Source organism: Oncorhynchus keta, chromosome 27 (genome assembly GCF_023373465.1).
Source record: "Oncorhynchus keta strain PuntledgeMale-10-30-2019 chromosome 27, Oket_V2, whole genome shotgun sequence".
NCBI lineage: Eukaryota > Metazoa > Chordata > Actinopteri > Salmoniformes > Salmonidae > Oncorhynchus > Oncorhynchus keta.
Genome location: NC_068447.1, coordinates 24,591,973 through 24,610,470, shown reverse-complemented (window position 1 = coordinate 24,610,470; position 18,498 = coordinate 24,591,973). Strand labels below are relative to the sequence as shown.

Below are 18,498 nucleotides of genomic sequence, written 5' to 3'. Positions count from 1 at the left end.
GAGGGACTGGTGCACTTCACAAAATAGATAGCATAATGAGCAGGAAAATTGTGTTGATATATTGAAGCAACATCTCCAGACATCAGTCAGGAAGTTAAAGCTTGGTCGCAAATGGGTCATCCAAATGGACAATGACCCCAAACATACTTCTAAAGTTGTGGCAAAATGGCTTAAGGACAACAAAGTCAAGGTACTGCAGTGGCCATCACAAAGCCCTGACCTAAATCCCATAGCAAATTTGTGGGCAGAACTGAAAAAGCGTGTGTGAGCAAGGAGGCTTACAAACCTGACTCAGTTACACCAGCTCTGTCAGGAGGAATGGGACAACATTCACCAAACTTATTGTGGGAAGCTTATGGAAGGCTAAACAAAACTTTCATCCAAATTAAACAGTTTAAAGGCAATGCTACCAAATACTAATTGAGTGTATGTAAACTTTTGACCCACTGGGAATGTGATGAAATAAATAAAAGCTTAAATAAATCATTATCTCTACTATTATTCTGACATTTCACATTCTTAAAATAAAGTGGTGGTTCCAACTGACCTAAAACAGGGAATTTTTATTTGGATTAAATGTCAGGAATTGTGAAAAACTGAGTTTGAATGTATTTGGCTAATATGTATGTAAACTTCCGACTTCAGCTGTATGTCAACTTTAATTTCATGGTATCCCAATCTGTAAATATTTCTGTTTGCAATAAATTTGAGCTTCTGGTTGTCGATGTGTCTGAAAACCAGAATACACATTTATTTGTTGCTGCCAAGGCAGATGCTGTTGGCGCTATATCTCTAGGCGCTATATATTTTTAACACCTTTTTTAACGGGATAATTGTCATCGACAACCGCTGAATTGCATAGCGCCGCATTCAATGAATATTACTAAAAATATTTATATTCATGAAATCACAAGTGCAATATAGGAAAACACACCTTAGCCTTTTGTTAATCCACCTGTAGTGGCAGATTTTGAAAATATGCTTACGTATCGGCCTTCATCATCTAATTGTTCAGATGTGCAAGTGCCTTTTGAATTTTGTATTATCCAGAGACAGAACATTAGTGAGTAATATACTTGGAAGCGGTGGGTGGTGTGTGCGTCTCCTAAGTCAGACTAGAAGACCACTCCGAGTACCTTTCCTTCGCCGGCGTTATTTTGGTTCGGCCTCCAGAATCAGTTAAAGTGCCCTGAGGGGTATGAATAAAGGATCCTATTCTGGAAAGTCGTATTCCTGGTCATAATGCTGATAGTGCTGGTGAGTTACCGCCACTCTGATATCAAATAGTTCTTCCCGGGAAAATCTTGGCTAATAATGTAAGAAATAACACATAAAATACAAAATAGGGCAAAGTTTCTTAAGAGTTAGAAGCACGGCAGCGCTCTCTGTCGGCCGCCATTTTTCATTTCGTTATGGTTAGTAGGTCGGTTCAGCAATTTACTATCTGTGACGTGCTAGATGCCTTGCTTTAGATTGATGTGAAAAGAATCCACTGGGGCTGATATACTTTATCTATTTTTGCTGCACCTCTCTGCCCCTCTGATTACTTAATCATTATCCCATATTTTTTACCTGACGATTATATCTTGTACTATCCCCAAGGTTTGGAAGGCGGCCCATGTACTCCCCCTTCACAAAAGTGGTGACCCTTGTGACCAAAATAATGATCAACCTATTTCTAAACTTTTTTGCCCAGATAAAATATTAGAATCCTTGATTCATTCTTAGCTAATGTAATGACCCTGGGTGTTGCTGGTGTAAAGAATCAGGCGCAGGGCAGCAGATATTAGTAATCAAACATACTTTACTCAAAAGGTAAAATACACAAAGTAACAAATCCACGTACATCATTACAGACCGAAAATACAACATAAACAATCACTCACAAAAACTACGAGGGGAACAGAGGGTTAAATAATGAACAGGTGATTGTGGGATTGAAAACAGGGGCAGGTTTCCGGTCAAGAGAGAATCAGAGTAATCTCGCTGCGGTTACGGTCAGCGCCCTCTTTTTGCTGCCTCAGGTGCGCATGGGCAGCGTCACAGGTCTCTTCCGAGCGCTTGAACCATTCCTCCACCCCAGGAGCTTCGATCTGGCTCTGATGCCACGATGCCAGAACTGGCTGATAACCCAGTACGCACTGGAAAGGAGAGTGGTTAGTGGAGGAGTGGCGGAGTGAGTTTTGGGCCATCTCTGCCCAGGGGATGAACGATGCCACCTCCCCCGGCCGGTCGCTGCAATATGACCGCAGAAACTTACCCACATCCTGGTTGACTCTCTCTACCTGCCCGTTACTCTCGAGGTGAAGCTGACCCAGACCCACAGACGTTCCATGAACGCTCTCCAGACCCTGGACGTGAACTGGGGACCTCGATCAGAGACACCTCGTAGTGCCGGAAGACATGAGTGAACAGGGCCTCCGCAGTCTGTAGGGTGACCGGGAGACCGGGCAAAGGGAGGAGACGGCAGGACTTAGAAAACTGATCCACAACAACCAGGATCGTGGTGTTGCCCTGTGAGGGAGGAAGATCTATCAGGAAGTCCAACGACAGGTGCGACCACGGCCGTTGTGAAACAGGTAGGGGTTGTAATTTCCCTGTGGGCAGGTGCCTGGGAGCCTTGCACTGGGTGCACACAGAGCAGGAGGAAACATAAACCCTCACGTCCTTGGCCAAGGTGGGCCACCAGTACTTCCCACTAAGGCAACACACCTTCCGCCTGATGCCAGGATAACCAGAGGAGGGTGACGTATGAGCCCAATAGATCAAACGGTCGCGGAAAGTAGATGGAACGTACAGACGCCTAGCTGGACACTGGGGGGAGTGGGCTCTATGCGTAATAATGTCCGCGTCCAGCTCCCACACCACCGGTGCCACCGGTGCCACCACCCTCAGGTGAGTGGTCGATCACTGCCCGAAAACGGCGGGTGAACTCTGCGCAATGATCCGCCACATCTCTCTCACACCATATGGCGTTGGCCCATTCCAGGGCTTTGCCTGAGAGGCAGGAAACGAGGGCGGATACACGCTCACGCCCCGAAGGAGCCGGGTGGACGGTCGCCAGGTAGAGCTCCGACTGTAGTAGAAAACCCTGGCATCCGGCAGCCGTCTCATCATACTCCCTCGGGAGCGCGAGACGAATCATGCTGGGACTAGGGGAAGGAGGGGTGGACAGTGGGACCTGTTGTATTGGAGCTGGTGGAGGCACTGAAAAACCTCCTCCTCTCTGCAAATGATCCATAGTCTGCAGCACGCGATCCATGGCAGTGACCAGACGTTGCAACATGGTCGGGTGCTGCTGAACACGCTCCTCCACTGGAACAGGGAGTAGAGAGTCACTCGCAGGACAGCAGATATGAGTAATCAAACGTACTTTACGCAAAAGTTCAAATATACAAAGTAACAAATCCACGTACACCATTACAGACCAAAAATACAAAATAAACAACCACTCACAAAAACCATGGGGGGGAACAGAGGGTTAAATAATAAACAGGTGATTGTGGGATTGAAAGCAGGTGTGTGAAACAAAGACAAAACAAATGGAAAATGAAAAGTGGATTGGCGGTAGCTAGAAAGCCGGTGATGTCAACCGCCGAACGCCGGCCAAATAAGGAGAGGGACCGGCTTCGGCGGAAGTCGTGACAGCTAAGATCTTTCATATTCTAAATGTACATCAGTTGGGATTTAGACCAGGTCATAGCACTATCTTTGTTGCATCCCTAGTTATAAATGATGTGGGTAATTGTCTTTTCTCAATTGGCCTAGACCAGGCTGCATGTAACTGGTTTGAAAATGACTTAACAAATGGTGTTAAATTAGGTTTCCTTGATATGATGAATGGTGTCCCGCAGGGGTTGATTATGGGTCCTGTAATTGTTATATTTTACATGAACTCTATCAGCTTGTCTGTTAAACATTGTAAACTGCACTTGTATGCCGACGATACTGTTGGGTATGCTATTACACCCATCGTTGACCAGGCTCTATCTGAACTACAGTCTGCCTTCATTGTATTAGAGAACAAACTTTATTGACCTGAATTTAGTATTGAATGTTCTCCAGAGTGCATAAAAATAACTCTGATTTAAGCATAATATGTACTTTGTCCATATTGATCATGTCCCTGCTTACAAGTATCTGGGCATCTGGATAGATGAAAAGCTTTTAAAAAACATATTGACAAGTTAGTTAAGAAGCTGAGAATAAAAATGGTCTTCTTTTATAGAAATACTGTAGGTCCTGCCTCTCGGAAAATGGTAGAAAGCAGATCATTCAGTCGATGTTCCTATTGGTCCTAGACTAAGGTGACATCATCGATATGAACACAGCTGCTACTTCATTGAAGTTGTTAGATGTAGTTTATCATAGCACACTGCACTTTATTATGGGTGACAGTTTTAGCACTCATCACATTATTTGTATTTTTGGATTTATTAAGGGTCTGTCACGCCTTGGTCATTGTATTTTGTGTTTTCGTTATATATTTTGGTCAGGCCAGGGTGTGACATGGGTTTATGTTGTTGTATTTCGTATTGGGGTTTTTGTATTATTGTGATTGTGGCATGGGTAGGGGTGTTGTATGGGCTTGGCTGCCTGAGGCGGTTCTCAATCAGAGTCAGGTGATTCTCATTGTCTCTGATTGGGAACCGTATTTAAGTAGCCTGGGTTTCGCTTTGTATTTCGTGGGTGATTGTTCCTGTCTCTGTGTAGTTTCACCAGATAGGCTGTATTAGGTTTCACGTTCCATTTGTTGTTGTTGTATTTTGTATAGTTATTTCATGTGTCACTTTTTCCATTAAAGTCATGAGTAACCACCACGCTGCATTTCGGTCCGACTCTCTTTCTACAAACGAAGAACGACGTTACAGGGTCCAAGGCAGCAGCTTCTCTTCCTGGGGTCCAGCAACATTAAGGAAGTTATATACATATATTTAAGTTATTTCATAACACTTTTCACAACACATTTGGTGTGTGCTACTATTCATGTATCTACAATACAAAAATCCATGTGTATAGTGCTTTCAGAAAGTATTCAGACCCTTTGACTTTTTCCACATTTTTTTACTTTACAGCCTTATTCTAAAATTGATTAAACATTTTTTTCCTAATTAAACTACACACAATATCCCAAAATGGGAACGCAAAAACATTTAAATAAATTCTTTGCAAATGTATACTTTTTACATAAATATTCAGACCCTTTGTTTTGAAACTCTAAATTGAGCTCAGCTGCATCCTGTTTCCATTGATCATCCTTGTGTTTCTACAACTTGATTGGAGTCCACCTGTGGTAAAATCAATTGATTGGACATGAAAAGGCACACCTGTCTATATAAGGTCCCACAGTTGACAGTGCATGTCACTGCAAAAACCAAGCCATGAGGTCGAAGGAATTGTCCGTAGACAGGATTGTGTCTAGGCACATATTTATACCTTTACTTATTTGATCTGGTCATTAACATAGCATCCAGATTAGTCACCAGAAAGCACTTGTTTAGCTAATTTTCTCCGGTTTTGTCTGGCAAAAACAGAGTATCCTACCTTCTTATAAAGTACCGTATAAAGTACATTTAAAGTAGGCATATGTATAAAGTAAATATAAAGTACTGTTTAGAAATCTGCTAATGACGATTATTTTCCACAACAATAGTGTCACGTTCTGACCTTAGTTCTTTTATTATGTCTGTGTTTTAGTATGGTCAGGGCGTGAGTTGGGTGGGTTGTCTATGTTCGTTTTTCTATGTTTTGGGGAATTTCTGTGTTTGGCCTGGTATGGTTCTCAATCAGAGGCAGCTGTTTATCATTGTCCCTGATTGAGAAACATATTTAGGTAGCCTGGTTTCACTTTTGAGTTGTGGGTGATTATTTTCTGTTTAGTGTGTGTTGCACCTGACGGAGCTGTTTCCTTCTCTTATGTTACTTTGTATTTTTTTGTATAAGTTTGTTTTCAGTGTTTTAAACTAAGCATATATAGCCTTGTTGTCTTTGTGCTGACTTCCGGTAACTCCATGGTTCTAAATCAGTAGTTTTTTTAGTAAACTGTCAAAAACATTAACTTGCTTGATCATGCTGCAGCTCGTACATTGACTTCACCAGACAGATGTTGCTCTCCGGTTTTGTGATGAAACAAAGTATGTGTAGTTTAATTTATTGTTTCACTGTGTGAATGTTTTCTTTTTGTTCTCATGGCCTCATTGAATATCATGGTGGCATATGAACAAATGGATTATACAGCAAATAATGCAATTATCACAACAGGTTGTAATATGACTTTTTTTTACGGGTTTGGCTTGGCTTCTTCAGTGATTTTACCCACACACCGCTACTCTCTCCTTTCTCTATCTCTTTATTTCTCTATCTCCTGCTTTGCCGCCCCAGTCTCTCCTTCTCAGGCGTGACTGCCCTCCACTGGAGAACCAGAGTACAACCTGCACCTTCCTCCACACACACACACACACACGGATGGATATTCTCTCTATCTCTGAGTCCATGAGCTTCTACCGGTCACAGCATGTTAACCTCACCTATGCAACTTCCTAATAAAGTTAGCTACTGTCTTTCTCCCCTCCTCTCTCTCATATCCCTATGCCCCCCTCTGTGCCGGCCACGCTCTCTCCCCTGTGGTGATTTCACAGGCTGACGGTTCCAGTCTGCAGGTAGCTGCCAGCCCAGCTGACCAGGGCGGGCAGCCCTCTCTCATCCCGTTCCCATGGCCGTGTAGAGCCCGGGGTACAGCCCACTAGCCTGCTGGGAAAAAACCCCTCCTTCTCTGAAGGGGAGAGGAGATTACTCCCTCCCTCCCTACAGCTAGGCCTGCTCTCTAGCCCACTTTACTGTAGTGCAGAGCAAGCCTACAGGAACACAGTTTACATGGTGGGAGAGCCTGAGTGGGAGGGTATGGGTATTAGGCACTGAAGCCTGTTTGCAGCTGTGAATGTGTTCTCTACATCAGTGCATATACACCGATGAAGAGAACAAGGACATTCCATAGGTAATATTTACTATGGACACAGATACAGTGGATGAAATATGGTGGAGTGAAAGGTGGTGGACACTGAGAGCAGATGAGAAAAGGATGTATGAGATGAATACAGAGATACAGGGGGATGACAGGATGAAGGAATTTGTGAATATGAAGACATGGTGAGATGAGGTGAGATTGAAGGGGTTGAGTGGAGAGAGGGGGGGACCCAGACAGGGATTGTGGGTAAATCCTTGAGATCATATCTGTTTTCTTCTCCCTCCTATCTTGGAATAGAATAATGTCTTCAGCTTCTCCCCTATCCACACACACACATACAGGGACGTGTGGAATTGTCTGCAGGCTGTGGACAAGATGTTCATGAAGGATTAAACTGTGTGTGTGTCACTAGCATACAACTGAACATCACATTTGAAAATTATGTCCATTCTATTGATTTATTCTATATCTGTGGTAGTCCTTTACACTCGTACTCGGGTTGAAAATGGCAGATTTGGGCACTGATAAATGTCTAAATTGGAACGTTGTGGCTGTATAGTAACATGCTATACAGTGCATTCGGAAAGTATTCAGAACCCTTGACTTTTTCCACAATTTGTTACGTTACAGCCTTATTGGTTTAAATTGTTTTTTTTATTTTAGGTAATGAGGTACTGAGCGTTCTGGAGCAGGTTTTCATCGAGGATCTCTATGTACTTTGCGCCGTTCATCTTTCCCTAGATTCTGACGAGTCTCCCAGTCCCTGCCGCTGAAAAACATCCCCACAGCATGATGCTGCCACCACCATGCTTCACCATAGGGATGGTACCAGATTTCCTCCAGATGTAGCTTGGCATTCAGGCCAAAGAGTTCAATCTTGGTTTCATCAGACTAGAGAATCTTGTTTCTCATGGTCTGAGAGTCCTTTAGGTGCCTTTTGGCAAACTCCAAGTGGGCTATCATGTACCTTTTACTGAGGAGTGGCTTCTGTCTGGCCACTCTACGATAAAGGCCTGATTGGTGGAGTGCTGCAGAGATGGTTGTCCTTCTGGAAGGTTCTCCCATCTCCACAGAGGTACTTTGCTCTGTCAGAATGACCATCTGGTTCTTGGTCACCTCCCTGACCAAGGCCGTTCTCCCCTGTTTGCTCAGTTTGCCCGGGCGGCCAGCTCTAGGAGGAGTCTTGGTAGTTCCAAACTTCTTTAATTTAGGAATGATGGAGGCCACTGTGTTCTTGGGGGCCTTCAATGCTGCAGACATTTTTTGGTACCCTTCCCCAGATCTGTGCCTCAAAACGATCCTGTCTCGGAGCTCAACGGACAATTCCTTCGACCTCATGGCTTGGTTTTTGCTCTGACATGCACTGTAAACTGTTTGGACCTTATATAGATAGGTGTGTGCCTTTCTAAATCATGTCCAATCAATTAAATTAACCACAGGTGGACTGTAATCAAGATGTAGAAACATCTCAAAGATGATCAATTGAAACAGGATGCACCTGAGCTCAATTTAGAGTCTTTTCGCCTTGTCATTATGGTGTATTGTGTGTAGATTGATTTTTTTTATTTAATCCATTTTAAAATGTGAAAAAAATTAAAAGGGGTCTGAATACTTTCCGAATGCACTGTACATGATATCAGAGCTCTGGCTCTGTCCTTTACAGCGCTGTATGGATTTGACTGACAGCCGGTCTGAACTTGAGCACCTCACGCAACAATAAGTTGTCCCCATCCCTCCAGCTAATTGGGCATTTTTTGCAAATGTTTTGTTATCTGAGTGAGGGAAATGCTATAAATGAAGACGACTCTATGTGTTTTGAAAGATGAGACGTTTAGGATAATATTAAATACTGCTTTGATGTTATACAAGCAAGACAAACACCCGTGAGTCCAAATGTGCACTTCACATTTCCATATCATAAAACTCATGTCATATACAGTGTCAACGCTTATGATCACTATGTTTGATGAACAGTTACAAGATGACTTGGCGTCATACCCTGGGTTGTGCTGGACAGAATGAGCCTGTTTATCTATTGTGATTTTGTTTTGTTTTGCCACGGCATACGCACCTGACTGCACTCAGTCATGACTCCTTTTTACCAAAATTACTATCTATTTCCCTGAATTGCATTGTCAAAGCCTTACACTGTAATATCAAATCAAATGTATTTATATAGCCCTTCGTATATCAGCTGATATCTCAAAGTGCTGTACAGAAACCCAGCCTAAAACCCCAAACAGCAAGCAATGCAGGTGTTGAAGCACGTTGGCTAGGAAAAACTTCCTAGAAAGGCCAAAACCTAGGAAGAAACCTAGCGAGGAACCAGGCTATGAGGGGTGGCCAGTCCTCTTCTGGCTGTGCCGGGTGGAGATTATAACAGAACATGGCAAAGATGTTCAAATGTTCGTAAATGACCAGCATGGTCAAATAATAGGTATGGGACAGGTAGCACGTCCGGTGAACAGGTCAGGATTCCATAGCCGCAGGCAGAACGGTTGAAACTGGACCAGCAGCACGGCCAGGTGGACTGGGGACAGCAAGGAGTCATCATGCCAGGTAGTCCTGAGGCATGGTCCTAGGGCTCAGGTCCTCCGAGAGAGAGAAAGACAGAGAGAAAGAGAGAATTAGAAAGAGCATACTTAAATTCACACAGGACACCGGATAAGACAGGAGAAGTACTCCAGATATAACAAACTGACCCTAGCCCCCCGACACATAAACTACTGCAGCATAAATACTGGAGGCTGAGACAGGAGGGTTCAGGAGACACTGTGGCCCCATCCGATGATACCCCCGGACAGGGCCAAACAGGAAGGATATAACCCCACCCACTTTGCCAAAGCACAGCCTCCACACCACTAGAGGGATATCTTCAACCACCAACTTACCATCCTGAGACAAGGCCAAGTATAGCCCACAAAGATCTCCGCCACGGCACAACCCAAGGGGGGCCAACCCAGACAGGAAGATCACATCAGTGACTCAACCCACGCAAGTGACGCACCCCTCCTAGGGATGGCATGAAAAAGCACCAGTAAGCCAGTGACTCAGCCCCTGTAATAGGGTTAGAGGCAGAGAATCCCAGTGGAAAGAGGGGAACCGGCCAGCCAGTTCACCTTCACACTCCTGGGCCAGACTACACTCAATCATATGACCCACTGGAGAGATGAGTCTTCAGTAAAGACTTAAAGGTTGAGACCAAGTTTGCGTCTCTCACATGGGTAGGCAGACCATTCCATAAAAATGGAGCTATATAGGAGAAAGCCCTGCCCCCAGCTGTTTGCTTTGAAATTCTAGGTACAATTCGGAGGCCTGCGTCTTGTGACCGTAGCATACGTGTAGGTATGTACGGAAGAACCAAATCAGAGAGATAGGTAGGAGCAAGCCCATGTATGCTTTGTAGGTTAGCAGTAAAAACCTTGAAATCAGCCCTTGCTTTGACAGGAAGCCAGTGTAGGGAGGCTAGCACTGGAGTAATATGATAAAACATTTTGGTTCTAGTCAGGATTCTAGCAGCCGTATTTAGCACTAACTGAAGTTTATTTAGAGAGGCTTTATTACTGCCACTTTTAGTGAGTTTGGTACACATCCGGTGGATAGAGAGACGTTTATTATGTTCAACATAGGAGCGCCAAGCACAGGAAGCAGCTCTTTCAGTAGTTAGTTGGAATAGCGTCCAGTATGCAGCTTGAAGGTTTAGAGGCCATGATTATTTTCATCATTGTGTCAAGAGATATAGAACTAAAACACTTGAGTGTCTCCTCGATCCTCGGTCCTGGCAGAGTTGTGCAGACTCAGGACAACTGAGCTTTGAAGGAATACCTAGATTTAAAGAGGAGTCCGTAATTTGCTTTCTAATAATCATGATCTTTTCCTCAAATAAGTTAATTAATGTATTACTGCTGAAGTGAAAGCCATCCTCACTTGGGAATGCTGCTTTTTTGTTAGCTTTGCGACAGTATCAAAAATAAATTTCGGATTGTTCTTATTTTCCTCAATTAAGTTGGAAAAAAAAAATAGGACAATCGAGCAGCAGTAAGGGTTCTTCAATACTGCACTGTACTGTCTTTCCAAGCTAGTTGGAAGACTTCCAGTTTGGTGTGGCGCCATTTCCGTTCCAATTTTCTGGAAGCTTGCTTCAGAGCTCGGGTATTTTCTGTATACCAGGGAGCTAGTTTCTTATGAGAAATGTTTTTAGTTTTTAGGGGTGCAACTGCATCTAGGGTATTGCGCAAGGTTACATTGAGTTCCTCAGTTAGGTGGTTAACTGATTTTTTTCCTCTGACGTCCTTGGGTAGGCAGAGGGAGTCTGGAAGGACATCAAGGAATCTGTGAATTTATAAGAACGACTTCTGATGCTCCTTGGTTGGGGTCTGAGCAGATTATTTGTTGCAATTGCAAACGTAATAAAATGGTGTTCCGATAGTCCAGGATTATGAGGAAAAACATTAAGATCCACAACATTTATTCCATGGGACAAAACTAGGTCCAGAGTATGACTGTGACAGTGAGTAGGTCCAGTGACACGTTGTACAAAACCCACTGAGTCGATGATGGCTCCGAAAGCCTTTTGGAGTGGTTCTGTGGACATTTCCATGTGAATATTAAAGTCACCAAAAATCAGAATATTATCTGCTATGACTACAAGGTCCGATAGGAATTCAGGAAACTCAGTGAGGAACGCTGTATATGGCCCAGGAGGCCTGTAAACAGTAGCTATAAAAAGTGATTGAGTAGGCTGCATAGATTTCATGACTAGAAGCTCAAAAGATGAAAACGTAATTTTATTTTTTGTCAATTTAAATTTGCTATCGTAAATGTTAGCAACACCTCCGCGTTTGCGGGATGCACGGGTGATATGGTCACTAGTGTAGCCAGGAGGTGAGGCCTCATATAATACAGTAAATTTATCAGGCTAAAGCCATGTTTCAGTCAGGCCAATCACATCAAGATTATGATCAGTGATTAGTTCATTGACCCTAACCACCTTTGAAGTGAGGGATCTAACATTAAGTAGCCCTATTTTGAGATGTGAGGCATCACAATCTCTTTCAATAATGACAGGAATGGAGGAGGTCTTTATCCTAGTGCGATTGCTAAGGCGAACACTGCCATGTTTAGTTTTGCCCAACCCAGGTCGAGGCACAGACACGGTCTCAATGGGGATAGCTGAGCTGACTACACTGACTGTGCTTGTGGCAGACTCCACTAAGTTGGCAGGCTGGCTAACAGCCTGCTGCCTGGCCTGCACCCTATTTCATTGTGGAGCTAGAGGAGTTAGAGCCCTGTCTATGTTGGTAGATAAGATGAGAGCACCCCTCAGCTAAGATGGAGTCTGTCACTCCTCAGCAGGCCAGGCTTGGTCCTGTTTGTGGGCGAGTCCCAGAAAGAGGGCCAATTATTTGCAAATTCTATCTTTTGGGAGGGGCAGAAAACAGTTTTCAACCAGCAATTACTCGATGCCAACACATCTTTCTAGGTGATTTACACGCTGAAGCTAGTCATGATGGCAATAGAACAGGCTTTCAGATGATGCTCACCTTACCCAGATTGCAATTTATAAATGGACATTTTTTGGATTGCATAAACAACAGTAATTGTGTGAGGGCAAATCAACGTTTATTTGTCACGTGCGCTGAATACAACAGGTATTACAGTGAAATGCTTACTTACAGGCCCCAACCAACAGTGCAATTTTTACGTAAAAAATAGGTATTAGGTGAACAATAGATAAGTAAAGAAATGTAAAAAAACAGTGAAAAATAACAGTAGCAAGGCTATAACAGTAGCAAGGCTATAACAGTAGCAAGGCTATAACAGTAGCGACGCAATAACAGTAGCGACGCAATAACAGTAGCGACGCAATAACAGTAGCGACGCAATAACAGTAGCGAGGCAATAACAGTAGCGAGGCTATAACAGTAGCGAGGCAATAACAGTAGCGAGGCTATAACAGTAGCGAGGCTATAACAGTAGCGAGGCTATAACAGTAGCGAGGCTATAACAGTAGCGAGGCTATAACAGTAGCGAGGCTATAACAGTAGCGAGGCTATAACAGTAGCGAGGCTATAACAGTAGCGAGGCTATAACAGTAGCGAGGCTATAACAGTAGCGAGGCTATAACAGTAGCGAGGCTATAACAGTAGCGAGGCTATAACAGTAGCGAGGCTATAACAGTAGCGAGGCTATAACAGTAGCGAGGCTATAACAGTAGCAAGGCTATAACAGTAGCAAGGCTATAACAGTAACGAGGCAATAACAGTAACGAGGCAATAACAGTAGTGAGGCTATATACAGGCACCGGTTAGTTGAGCTAATTGAGGTAGTATGTATTTGAATGTATAGTTAAAGTAACTATACATATATGATAAACAGAGAGTAGCAGCAGCGTAAAAGAGGGGTTGGTTGGGGGGGCACACAATGCAAATAGTCCTGGAAGCCATTTGATTACCTGTTCAGGAGTCTTATGGCTTGAAGGTAAAAGCTGTTGAGAAGCCTTTTGGTCCTAGAATTGGCGCTCCAGTACTGCTCGCCATGCGATAGTAGAGAGAACAGTCAATGATTGGGGTGGCTGCGGTCTTTGACAATTTTTAAGGCCGTCCTCTGACACCACCTGGTGTAGAGGTCCTGGATGGCAGGCAACTTAGCCCCAGTGATGTACTGGGCCGTACACACTACCCTCTGTAGTGCCTTGCAGTCGGATGCCGAGCAGTGGTTCAGTTAAGTTATTATAGGAATTATGACGCATTGACTATTTCTCTCTATACCATTTGTATTTCATATACCTTTGATAATTGGATGTTCTAATAGCCTAATCTTAGAAGTTGATAGGCTTGAAGTCATAAACTGCGCTGTGTTTCAAGCATTAAGAGCTGCTGGCAAACGCAGTAAAGTTTGAATGAATGCTTATGAGCCTGCTGCTGCTTACCACCGCTCAGTCAGACTGCTCTATCAAATAGCAAATCATAGACTTAATTATAATATAATAAACACAGAAATATGAGCCTTTGGTCATTAATATGGTCAAATCCAGAAACTATCATTTTGAAAACAAAACGTTTATTCTTTCAGTGAAATACGGAACCATTCCGTATTTTATATTGCTGTTAAATTGCACAACCTTCAATGTTATGTCATAATTATGTAAAAGTCTGGCAAATTAGTTTGGCAACGAGCCAGGTGGCCCAAAATGCTGCATATGCCCTGACTCTGCGTGCAATGAAAGCAAGAGAAGTGACACACTTTCCCTAATTATTATTGCCTGCTAACATGCATTTCTTTTAACTAAATATGCAGTTTTAAAACAAATGTTTATGGCTAGGTACAATTGCATTTTGTTAAATGATCCCCCGTTTGGCGAAGTAGGCTGTGATTCGATGATAAATTAACAGGTACCGCATTGATTCTATGCAACGCAGGACAAGCTAGTTAACCTAGTAATATCATCAACTATGTGTAGTTAACTAGTGATTATGTGAAGATGGATTGTTTATAAGATACGTTTAATGCTAGTCAGCAACTTACCTTGGCTCCTTGCTGCACTCGCATAAACAGGGAGTCAGCCTGCCATGCAGTTTCCTTGTGAAATGCAATGTAATCAGACATAATCGGCGTCCAAAAATGCTGATTACCGATTGTTATAAAAACTTGAAATCGGCCTTAATTAATCGGCCACCTCGGTCGACCTCTACTCTGTATCAAAAGGTTGCATGTTCAACCCCAGTTGTAGCCCATTAACCCTTGCCTTAACCACTTGGAATGAGTGCCTAAACTTAACCATTAACTTTGAAATTTGACATTTGGAGAAATGGAACGATACAGAGCAGCAGTGGCACAAAACACCATGAAATACCACATTTGGAGCAACATTGAAATTTGATGTTTGGATGTTTACGTGGGTAAATACGTGGGTAAATGTCTAATTCTGCAGTGAGACTGTGAAAGTTTTAAATTGAAGACTTAATTGAAGACTTATAAAGCATCGCATAATTATACTATTCTTTGAGTCATAAAAGTGCATTGAAATTACTTAGGAACTATGCACACTTTGGAGAGGTTTGTGGCCACTTAGACACACGAGTTAGTCTCACTCAAACTCTTGTCATTTTTTGTACTTATCCCAACTCCGTCAAATACACCTACCATAAATGTCGTTCTTGATAGTATGTTTCACGTAGAACTTCCACCGCTATTTTTAAAAATCTCCATGTTGAATCATGTATCATTCAAAAGGTTGTTTTCCGGAGCATATCGTTAGCTCGTCCATACATGGCTCTATCCATTGCAGACATAGCGCTTCGTTCTGAAAGATTAGTAATTTCCTGACATCTGATTGGTTACTGGAATTTAAAGGCCCTTTCCGGCAACCTGATTGGTTAAAATGCCTCACGTGCTGCAAAGCACTTGCTTGTTTGAAAATATCTCCCGTGAAGAATCAACGTAAAGAAAGACAAAATGAGAAAATCTCGACGACTATACCTACAGCATGTGAATAAAAACAGGCGATCTCAGTTAATCAATGCAAGAAAAGCAGTGAATGAAAGAAACAATTTGCCTGATCCGCCGATCGAGGCAGTACAGATAGAGAGGAAAATGAAGTAGCCCGCAGGAGCGCTTTGAGACGCAAATTAGTTGAGATGAATATGACCACTTGCAGCGATCAACCAGACAGCAGCCAGCCAATAGTGGCTTTTATTCCACATGTCTCAAATACACTTTTACATGATTTGATTTGCCCAAATTGTCTAAACACTGGACTGAAAATCACCGTAGACTTCACCAACCAGTGATTCTGTAATTCTGTCATGATAGAATGTGCCGATTGTGAAGGTGATCGTGATGCATTTAGGAGGAGTGTTTACACTTCCTCTAGGCTGCAGGAGTGCTCCAGGGGAGATGTGGCATTTGATATAAATGTGAGGATGGTTCTTCTAGCCCTCGAACTTGGACTTGGTTATGTAGCTCTAAAGATAATAAGCAAAGTCCTCGGGATTCCTCCCTTGCGTCTCAGCTCATATCAGAGACATGAGAGGAGAATGACAGGTAAAGAAGAAGGGAGAGTGGCCCGTTATTGACGGGTGACTTGCTGTGTATAAATAGGATTTATTTCCTTGTTCCAGCAAATGTATTCAAAGTTAATAAAACAGAGTGATAGGAAAACAGAACTAACTATACAATGAGCCTGTCGCATAGGCATACAGTGTCATAGGGCTGTAGCCTAATGTGATTAGTGAGAAATTAGCTTTACGTAAAGTAAATACATGCTGATATGCTCATATTTAGTCCTGCAGTTATGTCTGTAATGTCGACAGACATAATAAGTACTTTTTCCAACCCACTTTAGTTGCAGAGATTCAGAGAGAGCTGCAAAGATAATTAGAAGAGCAGATATAGAGCCAGACATAGCAGTTGCTGAAGGAGGATGAGGATGCCATTATAGACATTAATGTATCCTCCGATGGCACTTGGCACAAGAGAGGATTCACTTCCAACTATGGGATAGGTGTATGCATTGGTGCTGGTACCAGCGAGCCATAGAAAATTGTGAAAATCCACCCTGTCACAAAAACCTGGGAGGCCATACATTTTGTAATAGAGAGGTTACACATAAAATGGTACCTGTATAATCATAGGATGCCAAATGATAACGTCCTCAAAAGCATGTAGCACGGAGGAACCCAGAATGCAAATGAATGTCTGAACTCTGTAATATGGTCGCAATGCCCCAAAACTGTCTTTGTGGGCAAAAGGCACATTGACGGAGCAGCCAGTATGGCAGTACCCACGTTCGATGAGGGAGCCACTACTATAACAAATGTGATGAACAAAGTGTTCATTTACAAGCACTTTGGTGACACTGGAGCAATTAGAGAGGAGTTGTGAGAGCTGATGCTGCTTCAATGGAGTCTGCCAAACGTAGGCGCAGTTCTCATGACACAGTCAAGAAAGTAAAGCATCCCCAGCAACAACTCAGTGGGCCTTACATATGAGGCAGGTGTGTTGTTATCATTTAGACTACGTTACCCAGCAGGCTATGCGGGATGCGGATGGTTAAAGAATGCCTTGCATGGCTAAACATGGAATTTTCTAGCTGAAGTATATGTTCATTGAAAGTACTTAAACCTACGCCCCAGTTTGTCATTATATAAGGAACAAACATAACAGCAGGTATAGCTGATTAATGTTCTGCACATTTCAACAGCCATACAAAATCCTTACATGTGACAGATTGAGCAAAGTGATATGAGAATTTGCCCAAAACTGCATATTTGCCCAACAGACCAGTATTCAAAGCATATGCTCTATTGCTTGAAACAAATGTATTAAACGTGATAATGTATTTGTAAAAGGTATATTTGATGTTTATTTGTCAGTTTAGAAGTGATATATGAATAAGAGTTTCATTAACGTGACATAAATGGTCATATTTATGGAAAGTACATTTCAATTGCATTAGCTTACCTTTATCGGCCATTTTCTCAAAATGACATGTTCCCTGTGCGCCAATTCTCTGTGCGCCAATTCTTCATTTTTCTCAGTCTTCAAAGGACGTACGTACATTCCCATTATTCCACACACAGGTTCTTAGGTCTTATAGTCAGACTTTTTGATTTTAAGTGTCATTGTATGTGTAAATATAAGCAAACTATGCATCCATCATACATGTGAATAGTGGTTTTTAAATAATTCCATGAAATGACAATATTTTGATAAACTGATCTGTAAAAGTCTGAGCATTGGGTGTCTTGTCACAATTAAACAAAAAAAACATTCTGCCTTGAAGCAATGTGTTGAAAAACAGATTCTCATAATATGCAAATTAGCGCACATTTAAAGTATGGTTTGCCTAATTTGTGTGTTTAAATGTTAAAATAAATACAATTTGTAATACAATAATATCTTATTTATGTATACTTTAAACTGACTAAGTTTCAGTCTGATTAGAGTAAAGGGGGGGAAAATCCCTATTAGCCTGTGGTGGCTGGCCATAACATAAAATCAACAGTGTAATGATTGGATTCAGTCTTGTCAGGTGAACTGTTGTGTCCTCACCTTTTAGTCTAATAATCTTCCCATAATCTCCAAACTGTTTCCTTTCAATTGCTACAATTGTTATGCATTTTCATATTTCTTCTGTAAGAAACATTTCAATTTAGCCCAATCCATATCTGCCAAATTCCATGAAGTGTAAAGGGTTAACATGCTACCCTCCTCCTCCTCCTACTTGCAGATGAAGAGTGAGTACAATATGTGTACTTCCTTTCAACTTGTTTCCTCCCTCTTTCTGTCCAGGTATTCTAAGCTGGCCGACCCAGCTGAGTGGCTGTCCATCAACACCACCAACGGTCAGATCGTCACCACGGCAACCCTGGACAGAGAGTCTATCTACGTCAAAAACAACATCTACGAAGCCACCTTCCTCGCAGTCGATAACGGTGAGACTGTGTCCACTGTGTGTGTGTGTGTGAGAAAGAGATGACAGAGAGAAAGAAGAGATGATATGCTGAAGAAAAACGTGGTCCCACGGGGTT

General features: G+C 42.6%; 1 protein-coding gene across 1 annotated transcript in view; it reads left to right on the top strand.

The window, feature by feature from the left end:
- Positions 1 to 18,498, top strand: part of LOC118360283 (cadherin-4-like) — a 636,928-nt gene that overhangs the window by 599,091 nt on the left and 19,339 nt on the right. The window contains exon 12 of the mRNA XM_052482021.1: positions 18,260 to 18,402. Within this exon, the coding sequence (XP_052337981.1) occupies positions 18,260 to 18,402 (143 nt within the window). The remainder of the gene's footprint in view (positions 1 to 18,259; positions 18,403 to 18,498) is intronic.